This window comes from Peromyscus maniculatus, chromosome 18 (genome assembly GCF_049852395.1).
Source record: "Peromyscus maniculatus bairdii isolate BWxNUB_F1_BW_parent chromosome 18, HU_Pman_BW_mat_3.1, whole genome shotgun sequence".
Taxonomy (NCBI): Eukaryota; Metazoa; Chordata; class Mammalia; order Rodentia; family Cricetidae; genus Peromyscus; species Peromyscus maniculatus.
The window spans coordinates 43,252,792-43,267,161 of record NC_134869.1 but is presented as its reverse complement, the minus strand read 5'-3'; the positions used below and the strand labels follow the sequence as shown (position 1 = coordinate 43,267,161).

Here is a 14,370-nt window from a genome sequence, read left to right as displayed (position 1 = left end):
GATAAGATAATCCAAATGAGGAAAATGTAATTAGTTGATTTAGAACACTACATGTTCTCAGTAAACAGATTCTCCTGCCTGAGGCTAGTGAAGGGATTGAGGGATAGAAACTACAGCTAATCTGGTTATATTTTACCCTGAATTTACCCCACTTGTTCATGAGGGCAGTTTTTCATACTACCCTCACAGCCTGAAGGAGGTCGAACATGACAGATGAAGAAGTAGCTGGGATCCAGAATCTCCGGGGTGTCTGTCCCCTTCTTCCCTCTGTGGATGAGGACTGCCCTTGGGTGACCCTTCCTACAGAAGCAGTGCAGCCGTGTACACAGGACCCCTGAAGTGGGCGTTTAGCAGAGTTCTGCCGGAATCAGGTCACAGACCTCAGCCTGAGAGTCCTGCGATGACTCCTGAGAGCTGCACTGTCCGAGCGGCTAGTGGGCAGAGAGTACCCTGGGTCTCTCTCTTCTGATAGGAGGGATTGCTTGTCTGTTAGCGACGGGAAAGCCACAAGCTATCCCCGGCTTGGTGGCCAAGCCTGCGCCCTGGCCGTGTGGTTCATATGAAATATCTTGTATGATTAACCGTGTTGTTCCTCCCCTTTCCCTCCCTCTCTCCCCTCCGCCTCTCCTTTGTCCTTTTCTCTTCCTTCCACACGCCTCCCTCTGTGCTGGTCCGCAGCCAGTCCCGGCCCTGCAGGCCTCTCCGCAGCCTGTCCAGTTCTCTCCAAGCTCCTGTCCCCAGGTCCTCCTGCCAGTCACTCCGCCCCAGCAGTACAACATGGTACAGACTCCACTCCCTCTCGTCTGGTCCCTGTGTGGCCTGTGTCTGTGGGGACGTCTGCTCAGTCTTTGGTGGTCTTGCAAGTATGTTGTGCTTTTGGAAGAGATGTTGAAAGCTGTTTCTTGAGGGACCAGCACAGGCTGAACATAGTTCCAACCTGATGGTCTCACCACGGCATACCAAAAGATGAGTAAATACATGACGAGGGGATGCTGAGCTCCTCTGAGTGTCGGGAAGTAATATAGCTAACCTAGAGCCCTCCTCATCTCTACTGTGTGTATCCTGAGTGCACTGTCCCGGTTTGTTCTGTGCAGAGTTGTTCTCTGGCGTCCTTGCATTGCAGACTTCTCAGGGACCAGTTGTTGAAGTGTTGCGTCTTACTCACCTCACTGTGTCGGGTGCACAGTGCACACCATCTGCATTGTTTGTAAATGAGTGCAGTGCACAGACCTGCAATCTCAGCACTTAAGAGGGAAAGGCAGAAGGATTGCCCTGAGTACAAGGCCAGCCTAGGCTACGTCGTGAATTTCAGTTCAGCCTGGGCTAGAGGAATATCCTGTCTCAAAAATACCAAAAATAAATTAATTAAAAATAAGTTGTTTGCATCCTAAATACAAATCCTTTGCAAATCTGATTTGCCTCATAGTTGATAACTTGATGATGGTGCGGAGCCCTTACTTTTTCTTCTTACGTTGATCACACCTCTCTGCTTTTTCACTGGAACCCCTTTTCCTCCTCCCTGTGCCTCCATTCAGAGAGTGCTGCGATATGGACCTCAGGTCAGTCTGCAGTCCTGTCCTGAAAATTGAAGGAAACAAGAGGGCAGCATTTTCTTTTGGTTTCTAGTATTTTCTTTTGCAAAAGAACTACTCTGATGTGTGTGCATGTGTGTTTGTATGTGAATTACTGTTCAGAGTTAAACAGACCAGGGAGCTGAGGAACTAGCGGGTCACGTGCAGGTGAGAGCTGGCACACCATCACTTGTGCGCAGGGAAGACAGCCAGGAGAGAAGGCAATTACAGCCCCGCCAGTCAGGCTCTTCCCTCCAGTTCAGCCGCTCCCTGGCCTCCTTTCGGAGGTGAGAATTGGAAGCGGGTTTTGAAGGGCGGGAGAACCCTAGGCTGGTGTCAGAGAACAAAGGTGGAAATGGCCTCGGAAGGGAGCACGGGGACCAGCAGCAGGCGGGAGCCACCTTCCGTCCGGTCCACGCGGGCATTTCCAAGGGCTGTATAGAAACAGGGTCTACAGCAGGGCCGGACGGAGCATGAGGAACCCAGGAACAGTCTGTGTTTGTCTTGTATTCCTGTAGGTAGGTAGAAGTTGTGCTCTCTGTCCCGTCTCCTGAGAAATAACCTTAGTAGCACTTGTAACCAGGGACGCCCTTGTCAGCATCCCGTGCAGAGAACTGCTTCTGAACTCAGGCTTTGCACAGCCATCCAGTTTAAAAGACCACTCCTCAGAGCACAGCAGCAGGACTATCCCAAACGGTGTAAGGAATGCTACAGAGCAGCAGTTCTCGCCTGTGGGTCGAGACCCCTTGGGGGTCCATTGACCCTTTCACAGAAGACCATCAGAAAACATTGTGATTCATAACAGTAGCAAGATACAGTTAGGAAGTAGTAACGAAATCATTTCATGGTTGGAGGTCGCCGTGGCATGAACAACTGTATTAAAGGTCGCAGTGTTAGGAAGGCTGAGAACCATGCTGTGGAACACTGCTGTTTCTGTCTCTCTGTTCTCAGTTTTAGTTATTAATATATCGAGACAATGCCTGTGTAGCCACAACTAGCCTAGAACTTAGCTGACGCTAGTCTTGAACTGATGATCCTCCACCCTCTGCCTCCCAAGTGCTGAGATTGCAAGCGTGTGCAGCACACACACGCTGCTCTGTCTGTCTTTCTGTATTGAAGCCAAATGCACGATGAGGTTTGACACAGCTTCAGTCCTTGAGTCCCTGACTCTCTCAACAGGCAGATGACCTCAGCAACCCCTTTGGACAAATGAGCCTTAGCCGCCAAGGTTCTACTGAAGCAGCTGATCCGTCCTCAGCTCTGTTCCAGCCCCCACTCATTTCCCAGCATCCTCAGCAAGCTAGCTTCATCATGGCTTCTGCAGGACAGCCCCTTCCCACTTCCAACTATTCCACCTCCAGCCATGCACCACCTAGTCAGCAAGTCCTGCCTCCCCAGGGCTACATGCAGCCCCCTCAGCAGGTAAGCAGCCCCCTCCTCAGCCCTAGTCCCTCCTTTCCTGCTCTAGCGTAGACGGACCAGGAAGGATGCTGACCCCACCGTACGCTTTGGACAGCTGTCGCTCTGCATGTGTAGTCACCCTGTGACGGTGAACCCAGAGTGTCTCCATTGACACATTTCTGATTATCAGCCCTGAGGCAGTTAGTAATTTGCAGATGTTATGGCTGGATTAAAGAAACTTCTCCCATCTGTTTCTCTGACTAAAGATCCAGGTTTCTTACTACCCCCCTGGACAGTATCCTAATTCCAACCAGCAATACCGACCTCTCTCTCACCCGGTGGCCTATAGCCCCCAGCGCGGTCAGCAGCTGCCTCAGCCATCCCAGCAGCCCGGTAAGTAGAACTGCCGCTGCTGTGAGGCAGAGGTGCAAGGGTCGGGGCGGGGGGGGGGGGGGGGGGCGGGGGGGGTCGTTCTCCTTCCCTCCTCCTTGACTGGGTGTTTATGTAGAGCTTAGGGCCCTGAGGGACAGAGGCCAGGAAAGAAGTACCTTCCCCTTTGGAGAATTAAGAGGGGAAGAGGGAGAGGAGGAATTCCTGGATGTCTGAGGAAGGCCAGGGAAGAGTACAGAAGGAAAGGCAGAGCTATGGGGTGACCTCCTAAACACCCATACTGACATCTTCTGTGCCTCACCCGTCCTTAGGTTTACAGCCTATGATGCCTAACCAGCAGCAGACGGCTTACCAAGGCATGCTTGGGGTCCAGCAGCCTCAGAACCAGGGTCTACTCAGCAACCAGAGGAACAGCATGGGAGGCCAGATGCAAGGCCTCGTGGTTCAGTACACTCCACTGCCTTCGTACCAAGTGGGTGTCTTCTGGGTTAGGAAAGATCACCAGTCCTCATGAAGCAAGCAGAGAGGACAGCCTCCCGGGGTCATGCAGACTTAAGATTCCAACACTGAGATACAGTCTTTTCCCCTAGAACTTTTAGGGATGTTTTCTTTTCAAAGCAAAGCCAGAGAGTTGAGAAGAGAGAGTCTTTAAACTGTGGTTTTCATACAGTCACAGAAGGAACAGCGTGTGCTTAGGAAACAGTCTAAAGGAGATCTAAGTTCCCTCCTTGTGTCTGATATCTGAGGGTGGGGTATGGAGGAGGGGCAGTGTTTGCTTTGGGCAGAGGGGGAGTACTGGAAGAGACCCCTCAAAGTGGGAAGGGAGTTGTGTTGGCCCCGTGGTGAGCAGCCTGTGGGTGAGCTTGGTGAGCTGACCCTAGACATGCTCTTCCTCACACAGGTCCCAGTGGGCAGTGACTCACAAAATGTGGTCCAGCCACCTTTCCAGCAGCCCATGCTGGTCCCTGCCAACCAGTCTGTGCAAGGAGGCCTCCCAGCCGGGGGTGTGCCCGTGTACTACAGCATGATCCCACCAGCTCAGCAGAACGGTACGAGGTGAGGACTGCTGGAGAGCTGGGGTGCATCTACCTCCAGTGACCTCAGCAACCGCCGCCGCCGCCGCCGCCGCCCTGTCCTGTCGTCTCCTCTGGTCTAAGGAAGCCAAGAATAAAAACCCCGTCGGTGCCCTGCACAGCGGCACACATGCATGCGGTGCAGCACTCGGGAGGCTAATGCACTAGGGTCACAACTTGAACGCCAGCCTAGACTACTTGTTGAAATCCAGTCTCAAAAGTGTGTGGGGGAGGGTCCTTCTCCTTTTCTCCTCATTGATTGGATATTTATGTAGAGCTCAGCAGCAAGAACTTCTTGCTTCCGAGACACAGATTAGAATGACCCCCCATGTTTGTTATTCAGTCAGAACTATGAGATGGGGACTGGTCCTTATTAAAAGAAGCAAGTTTACAGTATAGTTACGTAATTTTTTCTGCCTATAGAGAGAGGACAGATGTATCACGGCAGTAGAAGGGATATCTTAGAAGTAATCTGGTTTGCTACCCTTGTTTATTTTGTTCCTGTGTTTCTGTTTTGTTTGTTTTTTCCAGACAAGGTCTCACTGTGTAGCCCTGGCTGTCCTGGAGCTGTAGCCCAGGCTGGCCTCGAACTCACAGAGATCCGCCTGGCTCTGCCTCCCGAGTGCTGGCATTAAAGGCGTCGGCACCACCGCCCGGCTTGTTTGTCTGTCTGTGTTTTTGTGTGTCCGTCTCCATGTTGTTTTGAATTCTGCAGCGTCCTTTCTCCTGTTTGTCTTCAAGGGTTCCCCCTGTGTGTGCCTCCTCAGTCACTGGCCCTTAGCTCTCGCGGCCCTTTCTTCCTGGCACTGTAGGTCTGACCCTTCCTTCCTTATAAGACCTCTATGCCTGGGCACACACGTGTGTGTTCAGTGTTCCAGCCTGTGGAGAGAGCGTGTGCTGCCAGCAGCCCATATTTAGCACTGATTAGCGGCTTCCTAATTGAAAGATGATCAAGTACAAATATATATAATTAAGTTTGAACTGATGAGTGATTTTAGAAATTGCATGGCAAATTGGTCTGGGAATGACTTGTAGCTGCCTCTGCTTCCCACAGGGAGGCCTAGGAAGCAGCAGCTGTTTGCCAGGAGCCATGTTCCTCCCTCTGTCCGTTCACCACTCCTTTCTTCTTATCTCCCAGCCCTTCTGTGGGGTTCCTCCAGCCTCCCGGCTCTGAGCAGTACCAGATGCCTCAGTCCCCCTCCCCCTGCAGCCCACCACAGATACCGCAACAGTACTCAGGTAAGAGAGGGAAGACTTGGAGGAGGGCGTGGGCACTGGCGGGCGTACACTGCTGACAGGCTCCCAGTGCAAAGCGATGGAGTGTCGTCTCCAAGACCTGGGTCTTGACTTGAGTGTGGAGTGAGTGCCTTAATCCTCACACCCAGAAAGGTCTGAGCTACACCTCCGGGTCCACTGTTGTTCTCTTGTGCAGGGAGGGCGTGTGTGCGTGCGTGCGTGCGTGTGTGTGTGTGTGTGTGTGTGTGTGTGTGTGTGTGTTTTCACCAGCACACTCGCTGCCATCGGCTCCTTCCCTGTGTCCTGCCCTCACTCACCCTCTAGACAGCTTTTCTTTTCTTTTTTTTTTTTTCTTTTTTTTTTGGTTTTTCAAGACAGGGTTTCTCTGTGTAGCTTTGGAGCCTGTCCTGGAACTCGCTCTGTAGCCCAGGCTGGCCTCGAACTCAGAGATCCGCCTGCCTCTGCCTCTGCCTCCCGAGTGCTGGGACTAAAGGCGTCGCCACCACCGCCCCGCCAACAGCTTTTCTTTGTCTCTTGGGAATGTGAGCATTCCGTGAGAAATGCTTTTTAAAACATCAGAGATCTATTTAGCAGATTTTGGTGTGTACTCACATACATTGTGATTTGTTGTTTGTTTTGTTTTGATTTTTGGAGACAGGTTTAGCTCTGGCTGTCCTGGAAATGGATCTATAGACAGTCTGTATTCTGACCAGTCTATAAGGAAATCTAAGACTCTAATGAGTGTCTTCCCATAGGTCGTCCTAGGACTGCAGCTTAGGCCTTGACTTTGTGCCCTAGAAGCTGCATCTTCAGGAACAGATTGTCAGGAGGCCTTGTGCTCTCTCTCTCTCCCCACTTTCTATCCAGGAACTAAATGGCTTTATGCTGGCCAGCTGCAGCCTCCCTTCCGCCTCCAGCAGACACCAGGGTAGCCGCCTGTCCTCGTTCACTTCCCTGTCAGCTCAGCCTGACGCCTCCATTCAGTACAGCTCAGGAAACTTGAGGGCTTTCGGGAAGGAATCTGTTTTCTTTCTTCTTCTTCTTCTTCTTCTTCTTCTTCTTCTTCTTCTTCTTCTTCTTCTTCTTCTCCTCCTCCTCCTCCTCCTCCTCCTCCTCCTCCTCCTCCTCCTCCTCCTCCTCCTCCTCCTCCTCCTCCTCCTCCTCCTCTTCTTCTTCTTCTTTTCTGTTTTCGAGACAGGATTTCTGAATTATAATTCACCCTCACACCACCCCCATTCTACTTTGCTTGAGCATATCTGTGCGCCCTCTTCTGGTGAGAGGGAGCCATTTGTCTGGTTTTCCCACTTAGAATGAAGTATTTTCACCTAAGGTTTTTTGCACTCTCGCTCTAGATGCTTTGGGGCAATTACAGAGTTAAGGTTGCTCATAAGACATGATATATTTCACCTTTAAGGTGAAATGACTTCTGGTTTCATCAAGACCAAACATGAATCTCTTGAAAGCTAAGGTTTTAAACTCATCCAGCCTTTTATTACATGAGTGGGCTCTCCAGCGCTTCTTACTGTCTACCAAGGGCACTTGGCCTTGAAATTCTCAGTGGAATATGGAAATTGTAGAAACCAGCTCCAAAGATTATGTGTACTGTGTTGGTGCTCAGTACCACGGGGAATTTTCTCCCCTGTTTTTAAAATCCGTGTGTGCGTGAGGATATGCTTGTATGTGTATTGTTGGCATCCTTTGTAGTGTATCTCTTTGATCTCTGGTATCTGTTGTTCAAATATAAAGGGTCTTTGGATCCAAAACAAAAATACAGAAAATAATTTTGTGTTACTCACTTGACCTACTGCCAAGCCAACTAAAACATCTTGTTCTGGAGCCCAGCAGCACCAGAGGTCTAGGCTCAGGGTGGAGAAGGGAGGGAGGGAGGGAGGGAGGGAGAGAGGGAGGGAGGAAACTCTCCATCATCAGTTTTCCTTGCTCCTTTCTTCCCTAGACACTGATCCTAAACTTCTGACAGTCCTTATACTCTTCCCAGCTGGTGGGACCCTCTGTCCTACCCATGCTGAGAGATGATGTTCACTTAACAATTAATATTTAAAATTGTTAATTCCTGCCCATAGAAGTTAAGGAACTTGTTAAAAAAAAAAAAAAAAGGAACACGTGTTTCTTCTGCTTCCTTTTCCAGTTGCTGTTAACTGGGCTGGAATAGTCCACAAAAGCCTCCCTCACCTTCAGAGGACAGTCACCCCACCCTCCTCTCATGTAGCAACATGGTCACTTTTCCAAAAATAAAGGCAGGGATTAGGATTGGTTGTTCCTGGAACAACTGCTGAGGTTTATTAATACCTTTTGTAGTTGCCCAGTCCACCTCCAGGCCTGGACCTGAATTCTCCCACTACAGTGCTGGATAGAACTGTAACTCCAGGGAACACTTTGTCTCCCATGACAGTGATAGCTTTCGGGTCCCCTGGGGTTTATGCGGGATTCCTGCCTGGGAAGGATGCACACAGACATGAAATTCGGTGATGCTTAGAAACAGGCTCCCAGCTCTCAGTGACACAGCAGCGCGGACAGTGTGCAGTGCACACGGAAATGGCCAGCCTCTCAAAGATGAGAATGTTCTCTTCCACTTCAGAAGAATCTTCCTCTCCCTTGCCAAAAAGGGGGTTGGGGTGAGGAGCCAAGACACCGATTCTGTCCTGTGACTTTGGCTTCGTTTCTTTTTCCTAGGTTTGGTCCCTGGTGGTAAGGAAGAAGCCCTCTGTTTTCAGTTTTCTCTCTCAGTGATCTAAAAAAAAAAAAAAAAAAATCTAAACAAAAAGCGAAAACCAATTCTGCCAGACATAAATGTCATCTGCTTGTATTTATGTGGTTTGCTCTGCCCAATCGACCTTTCTGCCCAGGTTTAATGATGCCACTTAAAAAGCCATTCACACGTCCCCTCTCCTTTCCTAGCTCTCCAGCTGAAATTGATTTCCTTATTCAGCCCCCTTTCCCTCTCCAGCGGCTCTCAGCCCAGGCTGCTTCCCCACCCTGGCAATAAGGAGGTGCTATCACTGGGCAGGACAGTTCAGCAGTTAACAGATGCCACCTGCTTTTGGCTCCAGGAAGAGACGCATAAAAATGAGCTCATCAGTCGAGTAGTGCACTGTGTCCTCGCTTGAGTGAAGGAACAGCGCTCCAGGCCAGTGTGGGAGGACTGAGTGGAGAGTTCAGAACAGAGCTCAGCTAAGGACCCTGCCTTTATTTTATTGTTGTTGCTGGAATCAGAGAAACCAATATAAGGACGTGGCTCTTTTCCCTCCGTGCCTTGAGCCCCGATAGCTCCTCCTGTCTGGACGTTGGTGTTAGGAAGTGCTTCCTCTGTCCTGTTTATGCTCTCACCTAATACACTGACATATGCCCCCACCCTTCCTAGCCCAGGGCGTTAGGCTGATTATGAGCTGCCTTTTTAAAAAGCTGCAGATGTGATCATCTTTTTGCTGGCCCCTTGGGGCGCAGTGAGGAGTTTGGATAAGGTCCGTTGCAGTGTTGTGGGTAGAGGTGTTGGAGTGCACAGGGCTGATGGGGTGGGAAACAGGGTGCCCAGAGCAGTTGCAGTAAGGGCAGAGTTGTTAGGAGTGTGGAACACACCACAGCTGTGCGGGTTCACACGGCCTGTGCGGGTTCACATGGCTGTGCGGGTTCACATCACAGCTGTGAGGGTTCACACGGCTGTGCGGGTTCACATCACAGCTGTGCGGGTTCACATCACAGCTGTGCGGGTTCACACTGCTGTGCGGGTTCACACGGCTGTGTGGGTTCACACGGCTGTGCGGGTTCACACGGCTGTGCGGGTTCACACGGCTGTGCGGGTTCACATCACAGCTGTGAGGGTTCACACGGCTGTGCGGGTTCACACTGCTGTGCGGGTTCACACGGCTGTGCGGGTTCACATCACAGCTGTGAGGGTTCACACGGCCTGTGCGGGTTCACACGGCTGTGCGGGTTCACATCACAGCTGTGCGGGTTCACATCACAGCTGTGTGGGTTCACACCACAGCTGTGTGAGCCCCACCGATGACTGCCGTGTCTGCCGCCTTTGGCGCAGGGGACAGGAAGAATCCAGCCTTTTGCACTGAGTGCTTGTGCTCTCCGACTTCGTAAGCCCTAGAGGTGGGGTACACAGTGGCCAGAGATCTGCTCAAATAGCTTCTGTGTCCCCTGAGCTGCTCGCTGTCAGACCTCCTGTCTTGTCTTTGACTCCCTATGACCAGTTCTACCTGAGCAAGCACCCCCTCCCAGCATGGCTGGTACCCAGCTGCCATAGCATTTCCCATCATAGCGGCAATGGCAGCCCTGAAGTACCAGACCATGAAAAGAGCAGCGTTGCAGCTTCTGAGCTGGTAATCCCAGTAATCCCATTTCTCCACCACCATGCACGCCAGCGCAGCCCCAGCAAGAATGCAGCTTGGAAGGTCAAAAGGAAACTGTCACGCTGTATAATCCCCTGTGTAGAGCCAGAGCCCTACCTGTTCCTCGCAGTGGGGACTGTCCATCAAACTGCTTCTCCCTGGCTCTTTGCCTTTTTACCACAAGGAAGATTGGACCTCCCCCTCCTCTACTTTGTCAGTAGAGGAGACTGCTGATGGCCACCAGAACCAAAACCTCACGGTCATATCCAGTTGGGCCCTGGAATCTGCCGAGATAGCCCTCAGAAGGCTCTGACTGCCATCATCCTTCCGGCTCCCTTTTTCAGAACTCCTGTGTCCATCTTCCCGCCCCTGGACCCCTTCATCACCCTGTTAATTAATGCAAGTACAGGGCGAGCTCTAGAAGCACAGGTCCTATCCCAGCATCTCTGGGGTAGTCTAAGGATTCTTCCAGAGTGCACCCCAGACTCTGCTCTCAGCTCTTTGCTTCATGTCTGAGCTGTTAATAGACTGCCCTCTCTTGGAGCAGTGTCCAGCGTAAGGACTGGCACGTAGCAAATGTTCAGTAACGGCTTGTTGAATAAGCTTCTTATCTCTTAGGGTATTTTCCTACAGTGCCCTTGTATCTTAGCCCCTCGTGTCTCCAGACTGTGCCCTCTGCCTGCACCGTTCCCTCACTTCGCCACTGGGGACCAGAAGGTCCTTTGTAAGTTGACTTAGTGGAGTCGCCAGCCTTCATCTCAGAACAGTTAGACTTTCTGGTTTACCCGCAGTCCTTACCAGAAAACCTCGCACATATCTGCAGCCCTGGCCCATGCCCAGACTAGGACTAGTACAGTGACCAGACATTTCAGCCATCTGACCTGGGTATTTGGTAATGCTCAGTTTTGACAGGATGAGTAATTTTTCTGCCAGTCATAAACTGCCTTACCAGGTGAAGGGCAGGAGAATATTAGCATCTGGTCTCATCTCTTGCACTCAAACTTTCATTGATTGGGGAGCAAGCATCCAAGGCCAGATCACAGCCACCTCAGATCCCTGGCAGGACACAGTTAAAATGCCCTGAAACCAGTGGGTGGATTTGCTTGCTGGCTTTTCCATTCAGAGGTACTTCCAAAATAGTTTGAATCCCAACAGCTGCTTTCTTCATGCCACTCAGGAGTGTCACCTTCTGGACCAGGTGTGGTGGTCATGCAACTGAATGTCCCTAATGGACCCCAGGCCCCCCAGAATCCATCCATGGTCCAGTGGAGTCACTGCAAATATTACAATGTGGACCAGCGAGGTCAGAAGTCTGGAGACCTGTACAATCCTGACGGTAACCCCCAGGTAAGTGCTTTAACACTTGTCTTCGTAAGGAAGGTCCAGATTTCTCCTCAGGAAGAAATCTTATGTCGTTGACTGCACAGCCTCTTGTACAGTTTCTCTGAAAAACATGAGAATAACAAAGTGTATCCTCTTTCCAGGAGCCTAATTATCTAAGAGAGGAGATAGAACACATCAGACCGTGCTTAGAGCATATTTAAAATGCAGGAGCCAGGGATGAGGAGTGTTGCTCAGTTGTAGACCATGAGTCTAGTGCATACAAGGTTCTGGGCTAGGGAAGATGGCATGTAAAGGACAGTAGCACTCGGGAGGCAGAGGCAGGCGGATCTCTGTGAGTTCAAGGCCAGCCTGGTCTACAGAGTGAGTTCCAGGACAGCCAGGGCTGCACAGAAAAACCCTGTCACTAAAGAAGAAAATTAAAAAAAAGAATACCCAAAATTGACCTCTAACCTCCATAAACATGCGCATATATACATGTGCACTGCACAGACATGCGCAAAAAATGTGCACTGCACAGACATGCATATATACATATGCACTGCACAGACATGCATATATACATGTGCACTGCGCAGACATGCATATATACATGTGCACTGCACAGACATGCATATATACATGTGCACTGCACAGACATGCGCATATACATGTGCACTGCACAGACATGCGCATATACATGTGCACTGCACAGACATGCATATATACATGTGCACTGCACAGACATGCGCATATACATGTGCACTGCGCAGACGTGCGCGTATACATGCGCACTGCACAAACATGCACAGACATGTCAGGGACCCCTGCCAGCCTCACAGCCTGCAGGGAAACAATCCAAGCGAGATAAAGCATGCAGCTCAAGTCAGAACCACCTTTTCCAGCGCTGGGTCAGAACTTGCGGAGTCTGACCTCAGAGTTTATTTTTCTTAAACATTTAAACACAGTAAACTTTAGGGAAGAGGTTTCTGCATGACAGTTATCACAACAGAGCTTAGGCATGGCTTCACAGAACCTCCCTGGCACAAGAGCAAAGCAGCCGTGACCTTCCCAGGAAGAACACGTCCTCTTGGCTGATAAACAGTGCTTAGGGTGGGTGAGGGCCTAAAGGAAGGATTCTTAATGCGCATAAGGACAGATCTGTTGGTGCACAGGGGACCTCTGTGGTAAGGGTGGGCTCCAGTCACTGAGAGACAAGACTCAGGATCAGGGTCTGTAGAGCAGCCCAAGCCCCAGGTGGTCAGCATCCCCTCCGCCGCCGCCGCCATTGCCCGCCTTCAGAGGAAGTGTGCCCACGCGGTCAACAGGTTTGCTTTCCCCAGCCCTTTGTTTAAGCTGCGCCTCCCACACAGACCAGCCAAGGGAACAGTGTATCAGAGGTGGGCACTAAGCATGCAGGCTAGGCTGTCAGGTAGGTGGGTGGTTCGATGCTCGCCTCGCATGGGGAGCCCTGGGTTCGATCTCTAGTGCTGAAATGAGACGACGAGGGGACAGAGGACAGTTAGGAGCAGCAGTCGATTCGGGCAGTTCTTACAAGACTCCTTGTTTGTTGAGAGCGGTGAATCGGAAGCCATGGGACACATCAAGGGGTGTGAGTGTGTGAGTGTGTGTGTGTGTGTGTGATACGTGCTCTTTCTCTTTCACAGGCCAATGCACAAATGGGCAGCAGCCCTGTCACCTCTCCTACCCAGTCTCCAGCACCCTCTCCTGTCACCAGCCTCAGCAACGTCTGCACTGGACTCGGTCCCCTGCCCGTCCTCACGCCATTCCCCCGGCCCGGGGGTCCCGCACAGGGTAGGGAGTTAGATCAAGGTGGGCTGCTGTGGACCTCAGCACTCACCCTCCATGACAAGGTGGGAGATTAGAAGATAGTAAAGGGCGGGAGATAGTCGAGGAGCTGCCGCTGCAGCTGACGGCTGCTGAGGCGGGGACATCCCCCCTGCTCTTAGGTAACTCACTCCAGCCTCCTGCACACACTTGCTGTTTACTACCACGTAGGTAAGGTAGGAAGAGAGGAAAGAAGTTCCTTCAGCCTCCCACGGAACAACAGAACTGTCGGGCATCAGTACTGGACCAGAGAGAGCTGGGAAGGGGAGGCTGTGTCAGAACAGTAGAAGCTTTGCTTAGGAATTTTTTAGCTGGATGTGCCTCGGGAGGCAGAGACAGGAGGATCTCTGAGATCGAGGCCAGCCTGGTCTACAGAGCGAGTTCCAGGACAGCCAGGGCCACACAGAGAAACCCTGTCTCAGAAAAAAGATTTTAAAAATTTCATTATTCATGTGTGTGTGCCTATGTGAGTTTATGTGTACCTTGAACTGGAGACAGTTGTGAGATATGATGTGGGTGCTGGGAACCAACCCAGGTCCTCTGCAGGAGCAGTGAGTACTCTTCACTGGTGAGCCTTCTCTCCAGCTCCAAGAAGAACATGATTTTTGAAGAGACAACACTGAATTCAGTTGAAATAACCTGGGTTACCAGTTCCAGGACAGACTAGCTTTGTGATGTTGAAAAGTTACTCAAACTTAGAAGTAGACCTTAATTTTCTCATTTATAAAATGGGGGTAAGCATGTATAAGATGGGAATAGTCTTGTTGCTTTTTGCTTTGTCTGTCACAAGTAATCTAAAAATAAGATTAAGATGTTTAGCCGGGCGTTGGCGGCACACGCCTTTAATCCCAGCACTCGGGAGGCAGAGCCAAGCAGATCTCTGTGAGTTCGAGGCCAGCCTGGGCTACCAAGTGAGTTCCAGGAAAGGTGCAAAGCTACACAGAGAAACCCTGTCTCGAAAAAACAAAAGAGAGAGAGAGAGAGAGAGAGAGAGAGAGAGAGAGAGAGAGAGAGAGAGAGAGAGAGAGATGTTTAAAATGCTCCAAAATATATCATTTTGTGAGGAGTTAGCTCCGCAGCGGCACTTAGTGTGCCCCGGCATGGCTACAGGTGCTCTCCATGCCTTGTTCAGTTGGCCGTTCACCAGCACCAGAGAGAGCTCCCCAGCATTGCACC

At 51.0% G+C, this 14,370-nt stretch overlaps 1 protein-coding gene across 25 annotated transcripts in view; it reads left to right on the top strand.

Annotated features, from left to right (window-relative positions):
* The window catches only part of R3hdm2 (R3H domain containing 2), a 125,848-nt gene that overhangs the window by 108,756 nt on the left and 2,722 nt on the right, over positions 1–14,370 (top strand). For 15 of the 25 annotated variants that reach the window (XM_076554109.1, XM_076554105.1, XM_076554096.1 and 12 more), the window contains 7 exons: positions 2,751–2,993; positions 3,239–3,365; positions 3,674–3,834; positions 4,264–4,418; positions 5,574–5,674; positions 11,204–11,373; positions 13,014–13,161. In XM_076554109.1, the coding sequence (XP_076410224.1) occupies positions 2,751–2,993; positions 3,239–3,365; positions 3,674–3,834; positions 4,264–4,418; positions 5,574–5,674; positions 11,204–11,373; positions 13,014–13,161 (1,105 nt within the window). Of the gene's footprint in view, positions 1–678; positions 781–2,750; positions 2,994–3,238; positions 3,366–3,673; positions 3,835–4,263; positions 4,419–5,573; positions 5,675–11,203; positions 11,374–13,013; positions 13,180–13,220; positions 13,546–14,370 lie in introns of those variants that run through there. The other 10 variants (XM_076554097.1, XM_076554090.1, XM_076554089.1 and 7 more) reach the window with 2 other exon arrangements.